The 13,719-nt window shown below is 37.2% G+C and overlaps 1 protein-coding gene across 2 annotated transcripts in view; it reads left to right on the top strand.

The window, feature by feature from the left end:
- The window catches only part of AGTR1 (angiotensin II receptor type 1), a 44,010-nt gene extending 33,126 nt beyond the window's left edge, over positions 1–10,884 (top strand). For both annotated transcript variants that reach the window (XM_042955103.1, XM_042955104.1), the window contains one exon: positions 8,792–10,884. In XM_042955103.1, the coding sequence (XP_042811037.1) occupies positions 8,838–9,926 (1,089 nt within the window). In that variant the 5' untranslated portion in view covers positions 8,792–8,837 and the 3' untranslated portion in view covers positions 9,927–10,884. The remainder of the gene's footprint in view (positions 1–8,791) is intronic.
- Positions 10,885–13,719: the final 2,835 nt, after the last annotated feature.

Genomic DNA, 13,719 nt, shown 5'->3' with positions numbered 1-13,719 from the left:
AATTCAAATTCCACAAGATATATTATAGAGTTTTTGGGGGGCCAAGGAAAATATATGTGTTGGTCAGATCTAACCTTAGGGCTCCACTTTGTACCTAAACATTTGTTGCCGCAACTATTAACTGTGGAAGCCATGCAAGATCCACCATTTTACCTTTCTTTCCACATTCATCAAGTGCCTCATTATAATGCTTGAAATAAATGCATTAGACGAAAATAATGAAAAATACTTCTGCTGAATTTTTGAATGAAAATAATTCTATTTATTTTTGAAGTTCTGAGCTTTCTTTCATTAAATTTTACGTACCCTTGCATTACATAAATGATATTATAAAATTTATATTTTCAAAGTGCTTTCATCTTTTCCTAAGACCTCACTGTTTACCTTTAACAACCTATGAAACAGAGGTGAGAACAAGTGTTAGTATTTCCATTCTAAGTATTTTGTAATATTTAAGAGATAACAAAGTAAGAGATTAAATTACCTGTGTCTGATTGTGTCACTAGTTACTGACAGAGCAGGCTCTTTGACCGGACTCTAGTCCAGTGCTTTCTCTGCCAGACTATTCTGCTCTCAGTTTTTATAGCATTTTAATGTTTAAAAAAAAAAAATGAAGCATATAAAACTGTGTTTCAAAAAACAAAAAGTAACTCTATGATAAAATCAAACATTACCTTACAGAATTCATTTTCTTAGGACAAAAGTTCACTTAGCACTTCAAAATATTGACTAATAAAATACTTGAAAATGTTATTCTAAATAATATATTACCGTGGGTTCTTTTATAATTCTCTGTCCTCATCTGTGTGTTTTTATTTGGGCAAATGAATCACATTAACTATTTACTAAACTTTAAAAAGTTGTATTTTCCCCACCAAAAAAAAAAAAATTACCTGAAAGTAGGTTTGTTTTGTAGGAGTTATTTTAACAATAACACATTCTGCCACCTTCTTCATAAAATAACATAATTCTGACTCCCTAACTGCAGGGCCTGCTTCTAATTTTGATTTGCAGCCATGAAACAATCTGTCTCTACCTTTTCAGGTGGAATTGCCAATGAATAACACAGGGGATGCCTGAGAGATTCACAGTCTAGAAACTAATCTAGCTAGTCTAGATAGTTGACCTCGATAACCTTGACCTCGATAACCTAGGGTCACAACCAGCTATCCAAATGCTGTGCTGGGAAAACATTTCTTTAAGTAGATAATCTAAAAAATGGGGGGGGGGGGGATATCACTGTAATATAATACTCTTACGTGGACTCTTATGTGGAATTTATTTATCCCCAGTAAAAGGTAAAATTCACTTTGTTTTTAAGAAAAAGACTTCTTGTATCTAACTAGAGAATGTTATTAAATCATTGTGGCATTAATAACATCTATATCAATCGATAGATTTTGGCTGATTTAATGATTTATCAGGTCATTTCTACTTGTCAAGCCATCATTGCCTTTATCTTCAAAAGATAAATACCTATTCCAAAAAAAAGATTATAAAATTTCAGTGTTTCAGGAGATTTCTTTAGCCATGTGTCAGCTCCCTGAGAATGCAGAGGTGTAGAAAAGCTAAGTGACTGGTTCAAGGTCACCTTGCTAGTGAATAAGAAAACCAAAATTAGAACCCTAGTCTCCTTATACATTGCGTAGGACCAATTTGAACGTTGGGCAATTGGGGGAAACATGTATAATACAGGGAATATTTGATCCTTCTAGCTTCACTTAAAATTTATTATTATGTGATTTCTATAATGTTAAAAACTTTATTTTTTAAAACTCTTTCAATGTTTATTTTTGAGAGAGAGAGACAGAGAGAGAGAGAGAGAGCATGAGCAGGGGAGGGGCAGAGAGAGAGAGACACAGAATCTGAAGCAGGCTCCAGGCTCTGAGCTGTCAGCAGAGCCTGACGCAAGGCTCGAACTCATGAACCACGAGATCATGACCTGAGCTACAGTCGGACACGTACCTGACTGAGCCACCCAGGGGCTCCAAAATGTTAAAAACTTTAATCTGAAATGAATTGTCATGTGGCCAGTAATTTCTAACATAAAGCTCATAACACATAGAAATTCTATAAAAATTTCATAATTTCTTAAAAATATAAATTAATTGGTGCTTCCTCTCCTTCCCAGTAACTTCCCTCATACCCCTTAAAGTGGAATCTGAAATGAGATAAGCAGTTTATGCTGCTGATCTAGAGTCTCAGAGAAGCAAATATGCAGTGGCTTAACATATGAAATTGTGGGTTTTGCTCACAAGTCAGATAAAACAGCTGTTGACTGAGATGCCCACATAGAAGCTGCCTTTTTCATCTGTTGAAAAAGAAAAGCTTGTGAACAGTCTCCAAGAGCCATATTATTAAAAATTATGTTTCCTCCCCTTTGATGAATGGCGGAGATGCTGATTCTTTAAAATGTGGTTATAATTCCCTTGAGGAAATTCTCCAAGTCCCTAAGTTTGAGGAATTTGGGAGTATAAGAGGACAAGAGTTTATTTATATACAAGCTTTTTTTCCAAGTTATATTTATTTTATTTTTCTCCTAGTCTGCAGAGCACAGCTCTTTTGAGGCTCACTAAAGCCTTCAATAGGCCTCTATGTTGAACATAACAATATTTTCTACTAACACCAATATGTCAGAGGAAGATTTCTAGCATATGATTAGAGTTAATGACATATATCTCATCCCTGCCTGCTTCTCTTTTCTTTTTGGGAAAAAAAAAAAAAAAAAAAAAAAAAAAGCATACAACAAAAACAGCCAAGAGTTTAGAATAGAAAAGAATGGGAAGAAATATCATAGGAATGAAAGGAGCTCTTTGGGGGCTTGGGATATTCATGACAAGTAGGTTGCTTAAACTATAACTTATGATAAGTAGAAGCTTCTGAAGCAGAGAGAAATTTAATTGTAATTTAGTGTTACATTACTAGATATTAAAGTATTGAATAATTTCTAACAAGCAAAAATTTAGGATCACAATTTACTTTCCTTGAAATGTATACCCTAACTTGGAAGGAACTACTGAATTTCCTTTCATAAAGCTAAGTTCTTCCTATTCTTGGGGGATATTTTGGAAAGCAAAGGGGAGGGCTAGTTGAGGATGACAGGACATTGAACCACCATCACCACAGGTGGTTACAATTGGTGTGTGTAGAAATAAGATGGCAGCTTGTGCTGTTTTCATTTCCTGTGAGGGCAGGCCATAGTGGATGCTGTCGACTTGGGAAGAGGGCCAGATACCACCGTTTACCACTTACACATATCATGCAGCCATTCATTAAGGACACTGAATCTTGAGTACTTATTTAGTATGGCATTAGTAATTGTAATCAAATATATTGTGTGTGCTAAGAGAAACATTCACCTAGGAATTGCACAGGTGAGCAAAATCAGCTCCAAGAAAAGTATTTAACATAGATTAGGGGCGCCTGGGTGGCTCAATCGGTTAAGCGTCCAACTCTTGATTTCGGCTCAGGTTCATGGGATCCAGCCCCTCATTGGGCTCTGTGCTGACAGTGTGGAGCTTGCTTGGGATTCTCTCTCCCTCTCATTCTGCCCCTTCCTCCCTCCCTCCCTCCCTCCCTCTCTCTCTCTCTGACTCTCTGCCTGTCTCTCTCAAAATAAGTAAACATGAAAAAATAATTAAAAATAAAACAACATAGAGAAGTTAGGTTGGGATTGCCAGCCATTTTCTCATGCATCTGATTTAAAAGCAGTTCTGGTCATTTACCCCATGGTGCCAAGCTCTCTGCCATGCTCTCTTCTTCATGGCTGCCAGGATTACCACCATGGAGGAGAGTACCACCAGAAGGGCTTGGATTATTCATTGAAAGGCATGATGGGGGTTGGGTGGGCATGAATAGGGGCGAGACTATAATCTAAAGATTTGGGGGTCCAAGCAATTTAACCATTATCTCCAAATAATGTGTAGGACAAATTCCAGTCAAGATGAAGACAATAAACGTAAGCATAATGAACACTACCCTTCTTTCTCGAAACACATAAAATAGAAAATCACAGCTCTGAATAAGAATTGAGACCACATGGGCCAGAAAAGAACCAATACCAGTTACACAGCCAAGATAAAATTTCAACAAGTCTACCAGGATGGAAGTCAAGATCATTAGACGCGCATACTGAAGACAAATGAAACTGGCTTTCTTGGTTAAAGCCAGAAACTGGACAATCACTGCCTATTGTGACCAAAGACTAGATAATTTCTGCAGACCACATAAATTTGAGAATGGGTGGGGGCCTCATTTGCAGTATCTGAAGAAAAAATACAGCATTGGAAACTAGGCTGAGAACTAGCATTAAAGACTTTTCCAGATCAAGTGAGTGTTGTATGCCCAAGCAGAAATTTCACAGGCCACCACCATCCAGATGCCAGGCCTCCTAAAGAAGTTAATTCCCACTACAGATTAACTCGTAGTCAAAGATTATAAAACCCAAGATGAAAGCAAATGCCAAGAAGGAGTGTCCACGGATGAAACAAATAGAATTCATACAAGAACTACAACCTACAAATAGTAAAGCAATTGATAGGGGCTCTTAACATACAGATGTTCAACATGTTTAAAGAGAAAAGGGTACAAATAGACCCCATAAAATAAGAACAGAAGGTTAAGAAATAAGAACAAGTGAATTTGAAAAAGAAACAAGTAGAAACCATAAAAATTTTACTGCCAACTTCTATGATTCAGTGAATTCACAAATGGATACTAACAGTTGCTCCCTGTAGAATGCCTCATTCATTACTGAGGGGGAAAAACACACAGGAACAGAAACACTTGCTTTCTAAAGTCTGAATTATAAAATAAAAGCAATAAAGACAATGACTTTTGAACAGGATGGTTTATTGCGCTGCCCAGCACTACAAGCAAATGACCTACAAACACTAGTCTACTCTTTTAGATATTTGAGAAAGATACTTTGATAGAAGATTATTCTAAAATATAATTACTTTGTCTTTTAGTTCTCTCTTTATTATCATAGGAAACTATGTGGTATTTTTTTTCCTTAGATTGCAAACTCATTAAAAAAGGAGCATGTAATGAACAATTTAATTAGATTGGTTTTGGCTTGCCTAAAAGCTTAAGAAGGTATTAATATTCTAATCAAAAGTCTTGGCGAAATATTCTTGGAAGGATGGATGGATGGATGAAGGAAGGAAGGGAGGGAGGGAGGGAGGGAGGGAGGGATCTTCTTTCTTAGGCTTGTTTTTAAGAATGAGGGAAGCTGTCAAGAAATACAAGGTATCTGGTATGAAAGCAATCTGTGGATAAATAGTGCAGTCACCAGGAGCCAACCTTGTGTTTACAGCAGACTGAAAGTTCCCACCTGACTCATGGCCAATGTATTCAGCTGCTTAAGATGATTTTTTTACTCACAGTTTGAAAGAACAACATCCTGGTATTTTTAGCCTTTTAATGGCACAAGAAGGAGCTTACCAATGATAAACCTTAAAAAAAAAATCTTTCATGTTTTTTTAAGCCATGGCTAAGTCAATGTTTAACTTGCATTCAAAAAATAATAGAGATTTTTAAAAAACACATCTAATTAAACACTTACTTTTTGAAAGATATGCCCAATACTTTCATACTATCTCATTTAATTCCTACAACAATCATGTGCAATAAAAATCACTGTTCCCACTTCTTACAGATAAGGAAACTGAGGCTCATGTTCAGAGAAATGGGGTGATTTACCCAGAGCCATACATATTTGTAATTGGCAAAGAAAGAGTCTATTATAAGTATTTTGAGTCCAAATCCCACCTTCTTTTCCCCAAGAAGAAATGGTGCTATGGAATTCATATAAGCCACAGAGTTTATGTAAAAGCTATGGTGAGACCCAAAAATAGGGAGAGGTGGATCCTCCTGTGTTTTTGATCAGTATATCCTCCCTGCCTAAAACTCTACTGAGAGAAGAATGAAATGTAGCTGCTTTCTGGGACTCATAAGTTTGCTGTTCCTAATAGATCACATCTCTTTCCTTCAGCTCATCAAAACAGCATCCTTTCAGCTTCAAAGGGAAAAGAACCCTACTCTTTCCCACTCACTTAGCATCAGTCATAGGTGCCTACCAGTCACAAGGGTTCCATTTTCCCCACACCACTGCCAACAGGGTTGTGCGATATCTGTAAATTTACAAGAGCAGCCTCCCATAGCTGATGCTGCAGACATCTGTAAGGAGAGAGAAGTTCAAGTGATGACAATTTCTACTCTACCTCAGCTGGCCAGCTGTTGCCTTTAAGTTCTAACCACTTTGTTTTCCATGTATCCTCCAAAGTCCAAATGCCATCTTCTTTGGGAAGTGCCCCTGATCACTACCCAAGTCCCCCACCAACAAACTGGGTCAATGATAAATACAGAACATTCCACATGACCCTGTTATGGTATAGTATTCAACACTGGAGGTAATTCTGCCTTTAAAGCTCTTGTCCCCCCACAACTAGACTCAAATGCCTCAAAGGAGGAGAAGGACTGTGAACTTTTTCACTTTGCATCCCTCACTCCAGCACCTAGTAGATGTTCAATGAATATGGGATAAATGGATGACAGCCCACTGGATGCACTATTTTCATTTATATGCTTCCCTGTGCTTGTTCCCACTGGTCCTATAACCTAAAATTCCTCTCCCCTTTCTTCTACCCTCCAGTATGTGAGAATTTGTTTCCTTTCCTGGCAGGAAGTCTTGGTCATTACTTATATAAACATTTGTGTAAAGTATTATTAGTATATTTAATGTGACGTCCAGAGTTTCTCCAGTGATATTCTCATTTAAATAATAAATTCCTTACTAAAATTTCCAGGGATGCTCCCCTAGATGTTCAGAGCAACCTTTTATGTATTACATATTAGTCGATATGGATCAATGGGAACTGAAGAAGAAACTGACCTCAGATTGTGATGGAATTGGAGTCCAAAACTATGTTTAAAACTTGGTCCTTTCAAATGCAAACTTTTTCCCATGGATTTTTTTTTTTAATAAATGATGGTTACAATTCTTGCCTTGTCAATAAAATTCTACTCATTCCAGATACAGTATTAGTGGAACCGGCCTGAGATATATAGTCTTAGAGTTAGGCTCAAGAGAGAAAAGAAGAAAAAGAGGAGAATTTCCTCCCTGCTTTCAAGCACTCAAGCTCAGGGCACCAAAGGGATTCCAATGCATTAAGTTTATCCCTTCCTATCTGTTAGTAGCGTCCTTGTGCCCAAGCTGAAACAAATATTTACCTCTGCCCTGGTTTTCAGTTATGCAGTTCACCCAGGCTACTTTTTAATCTTTGAGATTCTTTAACCTTGACATTTCCACTTTTTTCCTAGGCAAAATCCAACTGAAATCAACCAGATGTTAGAAGAAGAATAAGTAAATTAATACACATTAAGGTGTAAATGACTGCTAGCACATAAACCTTTCATGAAGTATTTAGTTTTTAATAGAGAATATTTGTTTACCTAAAGGAATTTATACTTCTAAACTGGCATAATTTCAATAACTATAATAAAATAAACTGAAAAATCAGCAAAATGTAGGGAAATCCTTCTGGGTGAGAAAGAAATAGGTCATATCTCCCTGAGAGCCTAGCCCTAGTTTCCATTATATTATTCCCTCTTTTCATCTTCTGTTTTAGAAACCACATATTTCTAAAAGTACCAAGGATTTTTTTTTTTTTTTTGCTTAGTTTGGGTTTCGATTTTTTAATCCAAGGTGAAGCCTAGGTTAACAATGACTATTTTCTATCTTGATCCTCTCAGGAGCAAAATGTAAACTGTGTTATTAGCCCCACAGAAACTAGTCTCATTATGCTATACTCCTAGCTTTGAAGTTATATGCTATTTACTCATTCATTCATCCATTGGCTGTCTTATTCCTCAGACGTGTATCATCTGTCCCCTGGAATTGGCTGGGGCCTACATTAGTAAATGAGATTATTCGAAACATTAAAACCTGGCTGCCTGAGTCTCATCCCTCTCACAGCACCACTTTACACCAAGATGGACACTACCTTAGGTGTGTGTGTTCATGCAGCTCTCCTGGATGCCAAGCATAGCTATCCTGGGAAGTCTTACTCCTGTTCCTCATGTGGCCCGGGACACTTTCCTACAAAAAGAATGCACAGCCATGCTCATCTAGGGACCTGCTCCTGGGGTGGCAAGAGGATCTTTACCCAGCACCCGTGCCCTGCCCAGACAGACTTGCCTATGGCATACGCTGAGTTTTTACCTCAGAGTAGGCCTGTACCTCATCCTGTGATGTTACCCCCACAGCATCCTCAGCCTCCCTCCCAAGGGTTTTCTGATGGACTCTGCTAGGGAAGAGTATGTTGATTTTCTAAATCATGTAAGTGAATAGCTTGTTTACTGATTATGTAAAATATTGAAGCAAATATTTGCAGAAGCTTCTGGAAAAACTCAAGTCTTCCTGAATAACTAATTTAATTCAGTAGCATTTTCTGAGATTCAGACTATGCTTTTTTAATCAACGTGGAAGCTAGGATTTACTTCTAGAAAAAATGCAAAGAACCTAGATAAGTTTATTCACATAGCACCCCCATTTGTTTACCTGGAGGATATTTATTACTTTCTAGAAAAGCAATATGTTCTAAAAATTAATTTAAATGTGTAATCCTACCCTTTCTCGGTTCAGTTTTTCTCCAGAAAATATTATCTATTTTTTTTTCCTAAGACTAAAGTGGAGTTACTGTATTTATGACTGAAAAATAAAACTATTTGTTTATAACTGAAAGTTCTTTTTTTTTTTTTTTTACCTTTTCATTTTTATTTTCTCCAGGTGCATCTGGCATAGTGTCTAAGACTAATTAACCCAGGAGATCAAAATGATCCTCAACTCTTCCACTGAAGATGGTATTAAAAGAATCCAAGATGACTGTCCCAAAGCCGGAAGGCACAATTACATATTTGTCATGATCCCTACTTTATACAGTATCATTTTTGTGGTGGGAATATTTGGAAACAGCTTGGTAGTGATTGTCATTTACTTTTACATGAAACTGAAGACTGTGGCCAGTGTTTTTCTTTTGAATTTAGCACTGGCTGACTTATGCTTTTTACTAACCTTACCACTGTGGGCTGTCTACACTGCCATGGAATATCGCTGGCCCTTTGGCAATTACCTGTGCAAGATCGCTTCAGCCAGTGTCAGTTTCAACCTCTATGCCAGTGTGTTTCTACTCACATGTCTAAGCATCGACCGTTACCTGGCTATTGTTCATCCAATGAAAGCCCGCCTTCGGCGCACAATGCTTATGGCCAAAGTCACCTGCATCATTATTTGGCTGTTGGCTGGCTTGGCCAGTTTGCCAACTATAATCCACCGAAACGTGTTTTTCGTTGAGAACACCAATATCACGGTTTGTGCTTTCCATTATGAATCCCAAAATTCAACCCTCCCCATTGGGCTGGGCTTAACTAAGAATATACTGGGTTTCTTGTTTCCTTTTCTGATCATTCTTACAAGTTACACTCTTATTTGGAAGACTCTGAAGAGGGCTTATGAGATTCAAAAGAACAAGCCAAGAAATGATGATATTTTCAAGATAATTATGGCAATTGTGCTTTTCTTTTTCTTTTCCTGGGTTCCCCACCAAATATTCACTTTTCTGGATGTATTGATTCAGCTGGGCATCATACATGACTGTAAAATTGCAGATATTGTGGACACCGCCATGCCCATCACTATTTGCATAGCTTATTTCAACAATTGCCTGAATCCTCTCTTTTATGGCTTTCTGGGGAAAAAATTTAAAAAATATTTTCTCCAGCTTCTGAAATACATCCCTCCAAAGGCCAAGTCCCACTCAAACCTATCAACAAAAATGAGCACACTTTCCTACCGCCCCTCAGATAATGGAAACACGTCCGCCAAGAAGCCTGCCTCATGTATTGAGGTTGAGTCACACACTTGAAGCCTATCTGTGAAGTAATCCTGTGAAAGGAGAAGCAAGAAACACATTCCTCTACAGCACCTCACTACCAAAGGAACATTAGCTACTTTCCAGAATTTAAGAAGAAAAAGGTTATGTGGTCTCAACAAACCTTTCTAAAGCTCTGAACAAAACCTTTTCTTTCCCTGTGCAACAAAACATAAAGTGAAGCCACATTTTGCCACATTTTGCATCAGACAGACGACGGCCACTCAAAGAATGATGTCAGAAGCTAGATGAATGTGTTCACTGGGAAAATTTTACTGGCAGAAATGCCGTCTCCGCAGCCGACTCCTGTTCTGTTATTTTTGACTCTTCCACATGAAGGTATTTGGAATGTGTTCAACCTTGAGAGGAGCGACAGGAGGTCAGAGCTTAAGATTGCTCTGCCCAGTTTCCAAGGGGCAGTAAAGCTTTTTTGTGCCTATGGCGTTACTAGCAGCTGTGGCCCACCTGGACATGCCACTGCACTTTTTGTGCAGAGACTTGCTAAGCAGTACTTGTCAACTTTCAGACACTTTTGCGAAATTCGGCTAGTGTCTTATAGATTCACATGGCCGAAACACGCCAGCTAATTGGCCTATTTGTCTACGGATATTACTAAAGTCATGTATTAAAGTTAAACTACTTGTAAAAGTGTTACTCTGGTCCCAGGCAGTAGTGTCTTCCCAGTCATATCAGTTTTGTTTCATATCAGAGAAGTATAGATATTTTGTGGTAAAAAAAAGATTGTATACCGTAAAGTATGCCTTATGTTTTAGAAAGTATATGTTCTACTTGTATATGTATTCTATATCTCTAAACTGTTGCTACTTGATTAAAATCTGGCAAAGTTATATTTACATTAAAATACTGTTATTGTAATGTGTTTAATCTTCAATGCTTAAAATATATGCTGATTTATTTTTCAAACAAGTGTAATTATGAACCCAATTCCATTTAAATTTTTAATACAACAGATAGTTTAATACTATTGCTTATAGATTTTATATCCACAGCATGGAATAAATATACCCTTTTGAGTTTTTCAAAGCTTTTCATACAACAAAGAAAAAATTAATTTTTATAACACTAAAATAAAACATTATTTTACACATAATTATTTTTAATTTTTTTAATGTTTATTTTTGAGAGAGAGAGACAGACAGACAGAACACAAATGGGGGAGGGAAAGAGAGAAGGGGAGAAACAATCCAAAGCAGGCTCCAGGCTTCAAGCTGTCAGCACAGAGCCTGACACAAGGCTCGAACCCATGAACTGTCAGATCATGATCTGAGCTGAAGGCAGACGCTTAACCAACTGAGCCACCCAGGCACCCCCACATAATATTTTTAATAGTAGGACTTTTCTGATTACATACATGATCATTGTAGGAAATGTACAAGATATAAGGAAAGTATTAAATAATAAGTTATATTTACTTCTCCTTATTAAAAATTATGATCTTTAACATTGGGGTGCATTTTCTTCTACATTTTTGTATTCATTATACACATATCCATACATAAATTATGATATTGGAGTCAGAATATGTACTTTGTATACAGATTTTTCCCATAATGTCATAGCATAGTAGCTTGCTACACCGTTAAATATTTTCCTAAGATATTTTAATAATTGCATAACATTACAAAATAGAGAAAGACACATTCTGATACAGTTAGCTAGTCCTCAAATTGGGACATTTAGCTTTTTCTGATTTTTCGGTATTATAAATTGCACTGTGGTAAATGTTCAAGTAATGAACGTGATAAATTCCTCATATTGTTCTAGATGTGGTACAACTTTATGAACATTTTTAATACTCTTAATACATTTTATCAAATATTTTCCAGAAACCTTATAACAATTTACAATTGTTATATGTCTGAACATATCTCACCACAGTCCCAGAAGCATGAAATATTTACTAGATTTAAACAGAAAAGTAAAATTTACTGTAAGGATCCACATTCTACATGCACAAACAGGGATGCACCTGCCCTAAAGAAAGTACAGTAACATTTCTGCTCCCCTTGGGAAGCTGCCTACTTTTTCTCACTGGAGGCATCATTGGCTTTAGAGTCCACCTGGAACAGGCTGATGTGATTATCTGACTCAATGAACAGTGATCAAAAGACTGGGGTGATGTATGAAATAGTTGATGGAAGCTACAGGCAAGGGGGGGCATTCAGAGAGCCCTTAGTGGGCCGGCCAGAATCTCCACAAAGCAGCCTATTACATTCACATTCCAAAGGACAGAGAATTTATTTTGAGAATAAGTGTGGTTACATATGTCTCATATTATTTTCCCTTTACATTGTTTTTAATTTCATTAATATAATACCAGCCGCTAACTCTCCAAAGTTCTGTTACTATTTTCACAAAGTATTACCTCTAAAAAATAAATTCTAGCTCATCCCAAATTATAGTGTAAACTTATCCTCTTTGAATTCCCTCCAAATCAAACATATGACTGTTCATTTTTTTTATTCAATAGTCATCCCAAACTAAGTGATTACAAGTACTTCAAACTTGCGGAACCATTTGATAAATTACAGTTGATAAGATTTCTGGCAGATAACTATATTTAGATACCCTCTATCTCATGTATTTATTAACTGGCATGAATAACATGTTCCAAGCCTCATTTTCACTTCAATTTCATCAAATTATATTGTGATTTTTTTCCCAATCCCATTTTGTGAAATGGACATTGGTAACTTCAGTGATTAATCTTGCTTCTTCAGTAAGAACAACTTAATATTGAAGTGGAGACTCTACTTACCAAAATGTTAGGATGAGATGCCATAATTTATGCTTCATGGACATATTCTGGGATATTTTAAAATTTAAGCATAAAGGAATAAAACTATGCAGAAGACAGGTGCCCACCCATCCCCATGTACAGTCCAACAGCAAACGTTTCAATCAGCTTCCATGGGCAGTATGAGATCGAGCCAAGTGTGAAGTACCCTGATTGGCAGCCATGGAAAGACTCACAGAGATCTGATACCACAGTCTCAGTTTTATAACTCTATACACTGGGCCACTTTTCTTCCCCCAAGAAAACATGCCAAAATGGGGAACCAGACAAGAGAAAACAGATTCAGACAAATCACAAAAGTGAAGTGAATGAAGCAAATGAGTCCCAGGGAATTTTGGATATTGGAACAAAAGGTGATTTCCCTGAGGGTAGAGAAGGAAATAAATCAGGAGCTGATGACACTGAGGAGTGAAAAGAAGTCTGGAGGCAGCCACCCACTGCCTCAATGGTCAGGATGCAACCCTCATAAAAGAGGTGCATAGGAATGTTTAGGTCCCCAGAGCCATGTTGTATCCTCCCCCGGACCCAGACCAACCAGAAGATGAGACCTAAATATTAAGGAGGGAGGCAAGTTATAAACAGTAGACAATGGTATGGGGCAACACTCAACTGTATGATTTTTATTTATTTCAGGCTGCATGTTAGGAAGGAAAAGGTCCTCTCTAGAACCAGACTGGAGGCTTTGATAAGACTGAGAAATAAATGTAATGGGAATAAGAAAATGGAAGAGGTGGAATATTTGAGCTAGTGGTCAGAGAGTCAGATTTTTAAAATTTAAAAATTTGAAAGTTAAAATATGATTCTGTAACTATATTCACCATTGTCTGATATATTTGTGTAGTGAACACCTGTGCAACTATCTACACAGGGTGCCTTCACCCTTTATCATAGGAATTTCCCCACCTCACCCAAGGACAGGACCACCACCATTTATTGGCCCAGGCTTGAAGTGAACCAATTACATATATT

Source organism: Panthera leo, chromosome C2, assembly GCF_018350215.1.
Source record: "Panthera leo isolate Ple1 chromosome C2, P.leo_Ple1_pat1.1, whole genome shotgun sequence".
Taxonomy (NCBI): domain Eukaryota; kingdom Metazoa; phylum Chordata; class Mammalia; order Carnivora; family Felidae; genus Panthera; species Panthera leo.
Note: the sequence above shows the minus strand (reverse complement) of the source record. Positions and strands in the feature narration are given on the sequence as shown.